Source organism: Zootoca vivipara, chromosome 11 (genome assembly GCF_963506605.1).
Source record: "Zootoca vivipara chromosome 11, rZooViv1.1, whole genome shotgun sequence".
In the NCBI taxonomy this organism is placed as follows: Eukaryota; Metazoa; Chordata; class Lepidosauria; order Squamata; family Lacertidae; genus Zootoca; species Zootoca vivipara.
In genome coordinates, this window is record NC_083286.1 from 62,864,837 (window position 1) to 62,878,246 (window position 13,410).

General features: G+C 48.9%; 1 protein-coding gene across 2 annotated transcripts; it reads right to left on the reverse strand.

Moving 5' to 3' along the window:
* Window positions 1–1,239: 1,239 nt before the first annotated feature.
* Window positions 1,240–13,340, reverse strand: FANCG (FA complementation group G). 2 transcript variants are annotated; one of them, XM_035100908.2, is made up of 14 exons: window positions 13,249–13,340; window positions 11,145–11,235; window positions 10,088–10,219; window positions 9,359–9,552; window positions 8,536–8,689; window positions 7,672–7,802; window positions 6,672–6,818; window positions 6,255–6,418; window positions 5,612–5,678; window positions 4,348–4,700; window positions 3,735–3,775; window positions 3,167–3,340; window positions 2,751–2,874; window positions 1,240–2,458 (listed from the first exon to the last, which is right to left on the reverse strand). In XM_035100908.2, exons 1-14 carry the CDS (start codon window positions 13,318–13,320, stop codon window positions 2,347–2,349), a joined length of 1,956 nt encoding a protein of 651 aa, XP_034956799.2. In that variant the 5' UTR covers window positions 13,321–13,340; the 3' UTR covers window positions 1,240–2,346. The 2 variants fall into 2 exon arrangements, with proteins under 2 accessions (XP_034956799.2, XP_060136394.1); XM_060280411.1 differs by lacking the exon at window positions 3,167–3,340.
* Between the last annotated feature and the right edge of the window lie 70 nt (window positions 13,341–13,410).

Genomic DNA, 13,410 nt, shown 5'->3' on the forward strand with positions numbered 1-13,410 from the left:
ACGTCATAAAGGGAAAGGCGGGATTGGGCTTCTGACATAAAGGGAAAGGCAGGATTGGGCTTCTGAGAATGTGCAGAGCGCGTCGCAGGGAGAGACGCGGCTGCTGTGGGGCAGGGAGGAATCCGAAGGAGCGGTGCCGGCCAGAAGGGGAGGCCACGTGGCGGGCATCGCACATGCCATGCGGGAGGCTCTGAGCTACACCAGAGAAGCCGAGAGGATCTCTCGCGCGCTCACCTGCTGCAGCCACAGCGACGCGGCATCTCCCCCACCCCATGTTCTGTTCTGCACGGGGTCCTAGAACTACAGGGTCGCAGAGGGTTATCTGGTCCAACCCCCTGCAATGCAGGAATCCCAGCTAAGGCATCTCTGACAGGTGGCTGTCCAACCTCTGCTTTAAAAATGCCCCCCACCTTCAGAGGGAGCCCGTACCACCGTTGTTGTTGTTTCCCCCATAAAATTTTATTCAGGCATTTTCGTAATAGACTATACTAAAAAAAACTAACCTAAATAAAAACAGAGAAAAGAAAATGCAGAGTCCTTCTTAAATATAGTTCTGAACGCAGAAGGGGTGGACCCTTCCAGATCTCACCTGGGAACTTCCCTTTCTTCTCCCAGCCTCCCACTCTGTGACTTCTTCCCTTCCCTGCCTCTCAGGGTCCTTCACTAACCAACCATCACCTTCATGTGTGCATAATTCCAATAATGTCCCTTAGCAGGACTAATTTGGCCAGTTAGCCCTGACGATGCTACGTTGATGTTGTATTTTAGGCTGGTTTTTTAAGTCATTTTAATCAATGGGGTCACGAAGAGTCGGACACAACTAAACGACTAAACAACAACATCAATGTTTTATATTTGTTGTTAGCCGCCCTGAGCCCAGTTTCTAAACCAGGAAGGGCGGGGTATAAATAAAAAATTATTATTATTATGACACCATACAAAACAAAAGGGAAAAAAGAGAAGAGGGAATATAAAAAGAGGGGGGAGTATAGGGAAAGGGGATAAAAAAGACTTTGATTTTCCGTCTATCAGTTACATAAAAAGCATATATAAGGGTCTGGTGACTTCTGTTTCAGTGTAACTGAAGAAGTGTGCATGCGCACGAAAGCTCATACCAATGACAAACTTAGTTGGTCTCTAAGGTGCTACTGGAAGGATTTTTTTTATAAAAAACATTCACCCTAAGATGACATCCAGCTGTTCTACCTTCTGCTAAGCAATTATTTCTTCAGACCCACATTCCTGCATTGCAGCGGGTTGGACTGGATGACCCTTGAGGTCCCTTCCAATTCTACAGTTCTATGATTCTATGAAATGTTTCAAATTTTCGTTTCCATACAAAAAGTCTAAAAGGGGTTATCTGATTATTATTAACAATGTCAACAATTTTTTCTAATAAAACATAACAGCTCTGCTTCCAACCATTCCTCCATATTAAGGCTGCTACATAACTTCTGCAACTTAGCAGAGAGATGTGGGAAGAGTGAGGCCCTTTTCTGCAGTCACAGTGCCAGGGCCAACTGCTGTTTGGTCCCTCCAGTTAGCAGGTAGATAGTCACTACTCATGAAAGGGAGAGTTGGTACTTTCAGTTCGACTGACCCAACAGCTATCTTTCCAGGACTCCTAGGGCCACACTATTCCCTCATTAGATGAAAAACACAGGATAGTATTCAACTAAATTTTACTCAAAAATAGACTCAGTGAGATTAATGAAAAAGACTTAAATTTGGTCCATTTACTCAGAGTACTACTTTGCTTAATACCACTCACAGCAGGCATTGCTTCAGACTTCATCCCCTCCATGGCTCTCTTCAAATAATTTAGAACCAAAGATTTCACAAGAGACATTTTGATAATAAAGAGATGAGTCATTAAAAAGAAATACAGGCTTTATAAATTCTTAAGTATGATGATCATGCAAATGGAAGAAAATAACTTATCCAACACGTCTTTCAAAAGGGGAGCTGGGGGGGAAGCAAACCTCTGTGTCACCCAACATATTTTGGGCTGCCCCAATACAGCTTGGAAAGAGAAGCTACCCAGAATCAGATGAACAGGAAAGTACCTGGACCAGAGTCACCCTCTTTGCTTCCTTGCTTCCATAAGGACATAATCTCAAAAATAATTGAATCATACAGGAGCAAAGACATGTGGAGCTTCTGCAAAAACCCCACACCCTTTCCACTAGGATGAGGGTCACTGTCATCACTTGTCTTCGGTGACTGCAACTGAAACATTCCCCTTCCCAAAGGCAAAGCGGAGCCCTGGAAAAGCTGCTGAGGAAGCTGTCTGGAAGAAGGGCTGGGCAAGGGCAGAGGAGAGGAGTGGCAGCAGCAGCAGCAGCTCTAGAGTCCCTGGTTGCTCCCCGCAAGGAAGCTTCCCACATTCTTGGCGAGGGATTCTGTGTGAGGAAACTTCATCTGCCTCATGCATGGTTGCAGGTATATCAGGAAGGATCTGAAACATAAGGAAGGAGCGGGGAAATTGGTGTCAGTGGTTGCTAAAGCAGAGGTGGGCAGGTTACAATGACCGAGGAGGGTAGGAGAGCATGTTCTATGGTGACCAGTGCTGAGGGCAAGAGGGAAGAGATGCCCAAAGTGTTGCAAGCAGCCAAGAGACCAAGGCCCTCCCTGCAGCCGGAGCATCGTTGGTCAGGTGTATGTATGGGTGGCCTCCTCCCACATCCAATACTGCACTCCCTCATCCTCTGTTCAGGGGGGAGGGACAGGATTCAGCAGCATGCACACACCTTTCTGCCTCTTCCTCCAAGCCTGCAGCGTTCATGTGGAGCTTCTGCCAGTGGACAGCTGCCTCCTGCCTTCGGTCCAGCTTCCAGAGGGTGTGCATAAGGTAAAAGTTAGCAGAGGGCCTGTCTGTAAAGCACAAAGGAAGCGGCATGACCAGAGCTGGCCTCAGTGCTGCTGGGGACCCCAGGAGAAATCCCAACATGCCCCTGCCCTCCCCACACTGGCTGTTGCTGAGTGGCCCCACCTCCAAATTCTGTCTCCTATTTTACAGAAGTTAACTAAGCATACATCTAAATACTTCCTCTGCATAATTTATTTTGCATGCTGTGAAAAGTACTTGAGCCTCCCCCTCCTTTAACCACTGGACTGACTGGAGGCCAGGCCCTCCTACAGGCAAAGGATTCCTGGCTGTGGGTACCTGGACAGACAAGCAAGCTGTGTTGGAAATCCACCAAAGCCTCTTTATTCTGCCCCAGCTGCAGGAACTGGATCCCTCGTCCAATCAGGGCCAGCTGCCTGATTTGGGGAAGCACCTTTGCTTCTGAGAGCCCCATCTGCTCTGTCTCCTTTCCAGTGCTGCTATTGCTGCTGCCTAGCAGAGAAAGAAGACGGTTGCCGTTGGGCTTTGCTCTCCCAGCCATGAGCCAGAGAGGTCAACAGAAACAAAGCCAATTCTCTGGCTGTCCTTTCTGCAGAGCCTACTCTTGCTCCCACATGCAGTGGGGGGGGGGGGTATCAAGAGAAAGAAAATGGAAGCAGAAACCTTTCAAATGTAAAGTGGCTGGACTTTAACTTGTGATGTCACAAAAGCACCAGTCTGGACTCATGACATGATTAAACGAGAGGTGAGGACTCTCCTAAGCCATTTCCACCTTGGGCAGAGTAGGTTAACTCTAGCCCTACAAAAGGGCTTTCCCCATCCCCAGAAATCACTCCAGCCCAGAGAAAGGTAAACAGAAGCTAGTGGAAAGCATCCTGATCCATACCTGTGGTCACAAAATGAACTCTCAGGAGATCATTAAGACACCTGTTGGGGAAGGAGCAAAGCACAAACATCTTAGTGCTCTCAGATGAAAGCCAGAATCAAGAGAATTTGAGGGGCTATCCTGACAGAAGGGGGGACAAGCACTTATGGGCATGCTGGTGGGTTTCGGCCTACATGCAACCAGACCACACAAGCATAGAAACGACCCTGGTGCCGGCTTCTCATTTCAAGGCTGCAAAGAGAAACTCGGGGTGGAAGCAGGATTTTCAACACTTTGCAGCTCCTTAGCAGACTCCTTGGCAAGCAGAACCAAACAAGGAGGCATGCGGTTCTTCCTTTGAGCTGCGGAACCTGGGGTCCTGGGGCAGAACACGGATGTTTTAAGTACCAAGGTATGTACGGCCTTCCTTAATGGGACACATCCCTGAATATCTAGGGGAAAGTCCCTGGACAAAAAGGATGAGGGCTGCATCTAATGTGCCATCCTGTCTCACAAGGCCAGTTCTCTTCGAACAGCTGCAAGAGAATGCTATCCTAGCATCCAATTAAGGGACGAACAGGACCGAGGCACTCAGAACCATCTTCCCTGGATCACAAACTGGGAGCCCAATTACCTGCTCAAGTGGCTTATGGCTTCCTTGGCTTCTCCTAGCCCAGCCCATGCCAAGCCCTGGATCAAATACGCAGCTGCTCGCCAAAGGATGCAGAGCAGGCTCTCCCTCTTCTGCTTCATGAGGTTGCCAGGAGAATTTGTCAGTGAGGACCCAGCAGGCCCCGGGAAGTCCTCTGCAGTCCACAAGTCCAGCTCAATTTGCAGCCTCTCGGGGATCAGTCCATTCATTCGGGTTGCCACCTCTTTGCACACAGCAATGGCATCTTGATGCCTGGCAAGCTCTTCCAGGGCAGAGGCAGCCTCTAAGAAGACCTCGGGGATCCTGGGCAAGGCCAGCTCACCACACAGAGACACCTGCAAAGGAGGAGGAGGGCCCCACCTTGGGATCAGAAGGGGCTGTGTCCACAACAAGGAACACAGCACAGGCAGTAGAGCAAACACTGCTTGAGAGCCAAGAGTGCTAAAGAAATTGGGCAGGCTCGGGTGCAAATGTCTCAGGCCACTATCGGCTGCTCAAGCCAACATGGTAGCCAGGATAGCAACCGATACATGAGAAACACTGGTGGGGGGGGGAATCCCTCACTTCTTTATCATTGCTGACAAATGTCCTCCTTGGCTATGGCTGCCCCAGAAAGATGCTGGGGTCACTGGGTGTATTTGGGCAAGTCAGCACTGGCTTACTTAGAGGGTTACTGTGAAAGGACACGAGATTAAGTCTTCAAAGTCATCTGCACACAAGGAGAAGCATCACCTCAAGGCTGAATGGCCACCATGACCTCCACGTGCCCTTGAAGACTGCAAAGCATCGCACTCATCTCCCTGGGACGCCTCTGGCACTGGCTTCCTGTTAACTTCGAGAGACTGTTCAAGATGCTGCTGCTGACCTTCAGAAGGCAGAATACCACCACCACCCTCTGCCCCAGCAACTAAAACCTTCCTCTCAACAACTGCACACATGCAACACGTTGGAAGAGCAAGGAGCATTACCAAGCCCTTGCAGATTAGGAAGCACAATTCAAAAAGCAAATGTAAAACAGTCTGTCAAGCTCCAGTTGGATACATTTATGTCAGGATTCAGGGGATAATTGCATTAATTTTGTTTCTTTATGGAGCTGTTTAAGTAGACATTCATGCTACTTGCTACACTTGTTATTTGATTTATTGCTAGCCCATTCTCTGCTATTGTTGAGAGTGGGAGGCTTACACATTCCTTCAAACAAAAACCAGCAGATGGCATGAAGATTAAATAGCTGCAAGGTGCCAACCTGGTGAAGAGGCCCTTCCTGTAACAGAGCCAAGAGGTCCAGGTAGTGCTCCACTGCCTCACTCACCCTGCAGGAGAAAAGAAAACAGTTTGCTTCCATGCCTAATCCAACGTGTTCACATTAGTATTTAAAGCCTTAAACAACATAGCCGCCCCCCCCCAATATCTGAACTATCCTCCCCCCCCCCCCGGCTTTAGCTTGGCATTTGGCAGTTAAGGTGTTTTTCTTTTTCTTTGGGGTTGTTGGGGTTTTTTTTGCTGTATTTATACTGCTCTGGAATGGTTTTACTTGCTTTTATCATTGTGATTGTTTCATCTGTTTTTATAATTGAAGACTGTATGGTTGTAACTTTCCCTGGGCCCTAGTGGTGGATAAGAAATGTGATAACTAAAATAAGAATAAACAACAGGAGCTTCAAGGGCCTACAAGGACATCCCATGGGCCTCCTAAAGACAGCTCCCTGCCCTCATTCAAAGTGAGCTCATGAGCTGGTGGACAATTCCCTTCCAGCAGAGGAGTCTCCTGTTAGTAATTTGAGATGGCTAAGGAAAGTTCTCCCTAGAGAAAACTGAAGCCAACAATTCCATCCCCAACTCAAGTGAGGAACAAGGGAGACTGACGTAACAGGAGGGGGGGCACTCACCTCCCCGCCTGGAGGTTCCTTTGTGCCAGCAAATATTTCACGTCTGACAGACAGTTCTTGACAAAGAAGCTACTCAGTTTGGATGCGCAGGTGAGCAGCTCCATTTGGATCAGGAAACATGGACTGGCAAGCTCTGCCATTACCCGTGCAGGACCATCCAGAGCCTGGGGCAGGGAGAGCGGAGGAAACAGGAACACTGGTGATTCAACTCTGCTCTGCATCGGGTCCAAAGACAATGGCTGCTCTGCCTGGACCAAGGGCAGGCAGGTATCTACAGCCTGGACAGACCTCCCGGCTAGTTGGCTCCCTCAGCTGTCAAGTAGGGAGGGGACCAGGAGTTAAGTCAGAAGAAGCGCAGTCAGTTCTTCTCAGGCAGAGCAGCTGCAGCATGCAGGGATAGGAAAACCTTAGACACACCTGAGACAGCAGCACCAGGACCTCCAGCTCAGCCTCTAGAAGCCCCAGTTGGTGGTACAACAGGGATGCTTGGTACAGGGCAGGGAGGAACGTGAAATCAACCTGCAGGGCTCGTTTCAGGTACTGAATTGCCTTCTGTGGCTTGTCCTGGAACACAGAGGAGCAGATGCAATATGAAGCGTCGAGATCCAAAGGAGCTTTGCTGTAACCTGGGGCATAAAACAACCTTCCAATAAACAAAGGTGCGTAGCAGAACTCCCATGATTCTCTGCTTGTGCATTTGTTGTTATACAAATCTGTGAAAAGCTGGTTTCTGACAACAACAACAACAACAATTTATTATTTGTACCCCGCCCATCTGGCTGGGTCTCCCTAGCCACTCTGGACGGCTTCCAACAAAGATTAAAAATACATTAAAATGTCACACATTAAAAACTTCCCTAAACAGGGCTGCCTTCAGATGTCTTCTAAATGTCAGGTAGTTGTTTATCTCTTTGACATCTGATAGGAGGGCGTTCCACAGGGCGGGTGCCACTACCGAGAAGGCACTCTGCCTGGTTCCCTGTAGCTTTGCTGCTCGCAGTGAGGGAACTACCATAAGGCCCTCAGAGCTGGACTTCAGTGTCTGGGCCGAACGATGGGGGTGGAGACGCTCCTTCAGGTATACTGGGCCGAGGCCGTTTAGGGCTTTCAAGGTCAGCACCAACACTTTGAATTGTTCTCGGAAATGTACTGGGAGCCGGTGTTATATGGTCTCAGCTGCTCCCAGTCACCAGTCTAGCTGCCACATTCTGGATTAGTTGTAGTTTCCAGGTCACCTTCAAAGGTAGCCCCATGTAGAGTGCATGGCAGTAGTCCAAGCGGGAGATAACTAGAGCATGCACCTGATCACAGGTTGAGGGTTAAGGCAACACTTTCCCCCTTTCCTTCCATGTGCTGCATTCACAAGCTGTGTCACCCTTCCACCTTGTTACCCTCTCCCCCCTCAATGCACCCATACCATTTTCAGGTTGCAGCATCCCATTAAGGTGAAGATCTGGGCAAGGCGTCGCCTAGAACACAGCCCCGTAGCAGCTGTTTGGAGAAGGGCAACAGCGGCAGGGAGATCACCGGCTTCCAGTTCCTGAACTCCTGGAACAGAGAGGGAAACCTCAAGCTAGCCCTGTTCCCACCTGCTGAGTAGAATTTGACACAGAACTCCAGGAGCTGCATGACCAAAGTAGAACAGAGTGTGGTCCCCCATCTTTTGTTTGGACTTGTATGTGATAACTAGGGTTACACAGAGAAGTATTTTGTGCTGTAGGGTTTTAAAAAATATGTCTTAAAGTTGCTATTAGTTACTGAACATTAGCAGAAGCTCAACAGGAAGAACATTTAAACAACAGAATCAATTATCTTGGAGGATGCTGGGCTCTCCCTCACTGGAGGCTGAAAAGCTATCTGTTGGTTGGCGACAGGGTGCTCTAGATCTCAGGGTTTCCCCCCCCCCCTCTGAGAAAGGGGTTGGTCTAGATTGCCTACAAGACCCACCCCCCCATTATACAATTCTATTATCCAGACTTTGCTCCTGAGACAGAGTGGAAAGCAATTAAAGCAAGTCTATCAAACTTCTGAGCCAGAAGAGCAACTGGGAGTGCTATAGCTTTGTTATAATCCAAAACCACCTCCTCCTCCTCTTTTTCAGCATTTAATCTGCCTTGGCACACTCATTCCTTGACTCAAGTGCCCTACAGACGGACTGATTTTGCCTCCCTAGCAAGTGGCTTCCTGGCAGAAGCAACAGTAGCTGCCCAGGTGCGGGTCAAAAGAGAGAAGGCGTACAGAAGCAGCAGGCATGCGGAGAGTGGGAAATCACAGCCCCCACCTTGCAGAAAGGCAGCTGAAGTCCACAGGATGCCCTTCAACTCTCGGATACTCTGCACAAGGAGGGGGTCAGACTCTGCCACGTCAGGTGGCTGCCACATCTGGAGCAGGGAAAGGAACTCATTCTGATGACCATGGCAAGGAGGCCTCAGGCTCTGAAAAAGGAATAATGGTTCACGGTCAAGAGTCCTGCGGCGCTTTAAACACTAGCGAACTTCTTGGAAGAACAGAAGTGCAACTCTGCTGGATCAGACCCAAGGGGGGCACACCTAGTCCAGCATCCTGTGACTGTCATGGCCAACTGGATGACGCTTCTGGAAAGCCCAAAAGCAGGACTCCCCCCGTCTGTGCTCCCTTGTAACTGGTCCTCAGAGGCATCTGGCCTCCAGGACTGGACGGGGTGCCATTATCTCCATGCCAGCTAGGCTGGCAGCAGGGAGTCATCGGAGAGGCTGGAGGCAAAGGGCAATGCCTACTTCAAACTATAGGCAGGCAACTGGGCTTACCAGGCAGAACTGCAGGCGTCCACCTGTTCTTTTGCTGCTCCTTTTCTTAGCCCACGGCCCCTCAGGCTGGCTACTGGTGTGTAATTCAACCAGGGCCAATGCACAGTCTTTCATCAGAGCTCCTTGCAGAAATTGCAGTCCCACAATTTAAGTTGAATGGTCATGTAGAGGTTGATGAGAGGCCCAACTACCTGCTGCAGCACCGTAAGCCGCCATCCCATTTGCAAAGGGTGGGGAAAGCTTTCACTTAGGAGGGAAGGGCGAGCAATGCCTCAATACAGATGCTATGCAGCCCCAGGCTGCTGTTAGCTACAGTACCTTGGTGCTTTTCAGAAGCTGAAAGAGGCCTTCCGCGGTTGCAAGGCGATTTGCTGCAAGCCACAGCACCCCCTGCAGGGCAGCCAGTCGATGCAGAGGGGCCTGCAGTTCTTCAGGGGTATCCTCCTGGAGCACCCTCTGCCAGCGGCCCTCTGAGCCAAGTCCTTGGCCAGACACTGCACAGACCTCTAGAACTAGCAGAGACAGACAGAGGAAAAGCTGCATGGATATAACTTTCAATCAAAGGTGGGGTTGGGGAGAGAACTGCTGCATCATAGGATTCTTTGCACATAGAGAAAGACCAGGCTCCATCTAGAGTTACAGGTGGATTTGCAGCCTGGGGGGAAAGGAAGAATCCCCTTCAACTCCTGCATCCCACTTCCTCAAAAAAACAGGGCCAGCAGCAAAACAATCCAGGAATAATAATAGTAGTAGTAGTAGTAGTAGTAGTAGTAGTAGTAGTAGTAATAATAATAATTTATTTGTACCCCACCCATCTGGCTGGGTTTCCCCAGCCACTCTGGGCAGCTTCCAACAAAAGATTAAAAATACATTAAAACATCAGTCATTAAAAACTTCCCTAAACAGGGCTGCCTTCAGATGTCTTCTAAATGTCATATAGTTGTTTATTTCCTTGACATCTGATAGGAGGGCGTTCCACATGTATTTATTCATGACTTTGATTCTACCACCCATCATTTGGAGAGCACGTGCAGACATTTCTCTTACCCCTGCTCAGCCCATGATCTATTACTCCCAATAGTTTCTCGCCAGAGTTGCTGGAGAGACAGATATCAAACACCAGGGAATTGTAGAGGATAGCCAGCTCCAGAGGCAGAGCTGGGAGGGCAGCTGGAAGCCCTGCAAAACAAGAGGGAGGGAGAGAGAATTCAAAGATGAACCCTTCCATCCACCTGCAGAACTCACCAGGTGGCCCCATGTCAATGGTCGTTGGGGGTCAGCACCCAAGGGGTTTGCAGGATCTGAGCATCCAAACTCAGGAAGGGCAGGCAGGCACTTTCAGGTTTGACTTGGCAGCAGTGATGTTAAGGAAGGATGGCCAGCCAGAGTTCAGGGAGTGAGAAGCTAGCCCATTCCACTCTGGAGCAAATGATGCAGCTCTTTTTGCTGAAGCTAAGCAGGTCTGGGCCTGGCCAGTGCTTGGACAGGAGACCACCTGGGAACTGCCTTGATTCTCAAGGTGGAAGAAAAGCAAGAGATAAAGGGCTAAATAAGCAAGTCATACTTTTCCTGTTGCCGTCACCTGGGGGGGGGGTCCCTGTCTTGAGAACTGAGATTGTGGGGAACCAATCCAGCCAGACTGAAACAAAAGCAATCTCTGCTACCCCAGCCATTTTTCAGCTGAACTTGTGGAGGGGGAGATTGTTCACCACCTTAATGGCTTGATGGCTTAAAGTTCTATCCCTGGCTACTCTGAAATTATTGGTTTGGGAGTAGGTGGTTGCTTTTTAAATGGTTTTCTAGAACACTGCTTTTCATTGGGTTGTATTTTTTAGAAGTTTTAATTGTATTGTTTTAGAATTGCCTTGGGGTCCTTTAGAGGAAGGTGCAGGATATAATTTGAATCAATAAATAAAACATGCAGAAGGAAACCAGGCTTAACCCCATATGGCCGCAAAGCCCTGCTGGCTTCGGTTTCATCAGGGAAAAGTCAGCCCAGAACTTCACCATGAGCTGCCGCACACTTGTGCCACAGAGGGGGCCTGGCTACTGACTATTTTCTGGCCTACCAATAAAGTCCCCCCTCCACCCCCTGAACTGCTACCTTGGATCTTCTGCAGCAGTTTGGTGAAGGCGAGCTGGCACTCGTGAGCTGTTTGCGTCACTGAACTGTCAGGACCTGAAGAACTTGTTACCTGCCAAGAAAAGAGGAGGGAGCTTGAAGGGTCCAGAGGAGGTCAGAAACAACGGCCATGAACAGATTCTAGGACAGGAGCAAAGATACTTTACAGGAAGATGGGGCTCTCACAACAATCAAAAGTATGGTAGTACAGTGGTGCCTCGCTTAACAAATGCCCTGCTTAACGAAATTTCTGCTTAACGAAAGGTTTTTTCTAGCGGAGGTTGCCTCGCTAGACAAATTTGTTTTATGAAAAATTCGTCTAGCGAATCGCGGTTTCCCATAGGAATGCATTGAAATTCAATGAATGCGTTCCTATGGGCAAAAAAAAATTAAAAAAAAATTAAATGCATTCCTATGGGATTCGCTAGACGAACTTTTCGTTATAAGAAAAGACCCATGGAACGAATTAAATTCGTCGAGCGAGACACCACTGTACAGTTGTACTTTGGAAGTCTAACAGAATCCGTTCCGGAAGTCCGTTTGACTTCCAAAATGTTTGGAAACCAAGACACTGCTTCTGATTGGTTTCTGATTGTGCAGGCACGCCAGAAACAATAGCAGAAGCCAAGCCAGACGTTTGGCTTCCAAAAAAAAAAAATCAAAAACCGGAGCACTCACTTCTAGTTTTCGATCGTTTGGGAGCCGCTAGTTTGACTCCCAAGGCATTTGGGAGCCGAGGTACGACTGTACTTGTAAGATCTCACACAGAACTAGCTGGACCACTAGAGAGACACTGCACCAGGCACCTTTTCTTCTGTAAGCCCATGGGCTGTCTGACTATTATTACTGATACTACTCCACCCAGGGAGTCTTTTTGGCACAACCGTGGGGTAAAAATGCTTTAAAGACAGAGCTTGGATCTGAGGCCCTAATTGCAGGCAAGGCAGCCTAACATCACCGCCACAAACCTCATTATCCACCGTATGTTCTCACGCCTGTGGCAGACTTCCATAGGAATGTCATTGCTGATGGAATGTTCCAACTGGGTAACATAAAATAATGTACCGTAGTTTAAAATGGGGGTGGGAGTAACAGGGTGGACTTTGCATGCAGGTTGGCATGAATCTACAAAAGCCATTTTCCTAAATGACCACTGGGCACACTCCTCATACATTTTACGGTAACTGTGTGGTTACAAACCACCTTGAGGCTTATTATTATCATTATCATTTAGTTATATATACGCCACCCTTTTTCCTGACGGGGACTTGATGCTTGCTTACTGATAAAATATTCAGTTTTATAAGCTAATGCTATATTTCTCAATTTCTCTTCCATTGTAAAAAATTCCTTCCAGTAGCACCTTAGAGACCAGCTAAGTTTGTCTGGTATGAGCTGACAAACTTACCGTAGTTGGTCTCTAAGGTGCTCCTGGAATGAATTTTTAAATTTTGTTTTGACTACAGCAGACCAACACGGCTCTCTTCCATTGTGTTTGTTTCATTGTTTTCTAAACTATATGCAAAATTAATAGAACGTAGACTTGGGAGGGACCCAAGGGTCATCTGGTCCAACCTCCTGCAATGCAGGAATCTTTTTAATAAGAGTATTAAAAATGAAAATAATAATAATACAATAAATTAAATGTAAACATTTCTTTTTTAAAAAAAAAAGTTTCAGTAATAACAACAATCAACTTAAGAGTTTGGAGTGTTTCAGTAACATCCAATATTATGATCAAAACACAGAGAAGGGATTGAGGCGGCGGGGTTGAAGGGGCCCTTGCCACCCCCCCCCCAAAGGGCTTGTGGCCCCGAGTCCAGGAGGGGCCCCTGCTCGTGCCCAGCAGCGGAGAGTGGCTCGCTCCCTCGGCCCGCGGACGGGGGGTTCCAGGTGTTATTGGACTACAACTCCCATCAGCCCCGGCCAGGAGGTCTATGGTGCGGGGCTGAGGCTGCGCTCGCGGGGCCTGATGGGAATTGTAGTCCCAGGCTCCTGAGGAGCCCCCGGCTGCAGTAGCTGAGCAGCCGTTTTTCCTTCGCCCTCGGTCGGGCGTCGCTCAGGGGAGGCCGCCGGGAAGATGTACCGTCCGCCAGCGCCGCGCCAGCCCGTCGTTCTCGCTCCGCCAGAGGTCCAGGCAGCTCTCGCCGCCCGCCATGGAAGCCTCCCGACCAAGCCCGGAGCAAGGCCCCTCGCCGACGCCGCCACGGAAACCGGTCCCACCCCCACTTTTTCTATTGGCCGCGCT

Coding starts and splice junctions, on each gene's coding strand:
- FANCG (XM_035100908.2), bottom strand. CDS start 13,320: ATGGCGGGCGGCGAGAGCTGCCTGGACCTCTGGCGGAGCGAGAACGAC. Junction 2,875..3,166: donor CAGCTTGCTTGTCTGTCCAG/GTACCCACAGCC, acceptor TGTGCTTTACAG/ACAGGCCCTCTGCTAACTTT. Junction 2,459..2,750: donor TTGGAGGAAGAGGCAGAAAG/GTGTGTGCATGC, acceptor CTTATGTTTCAG/ATCCTTCCTGATATACCTGC.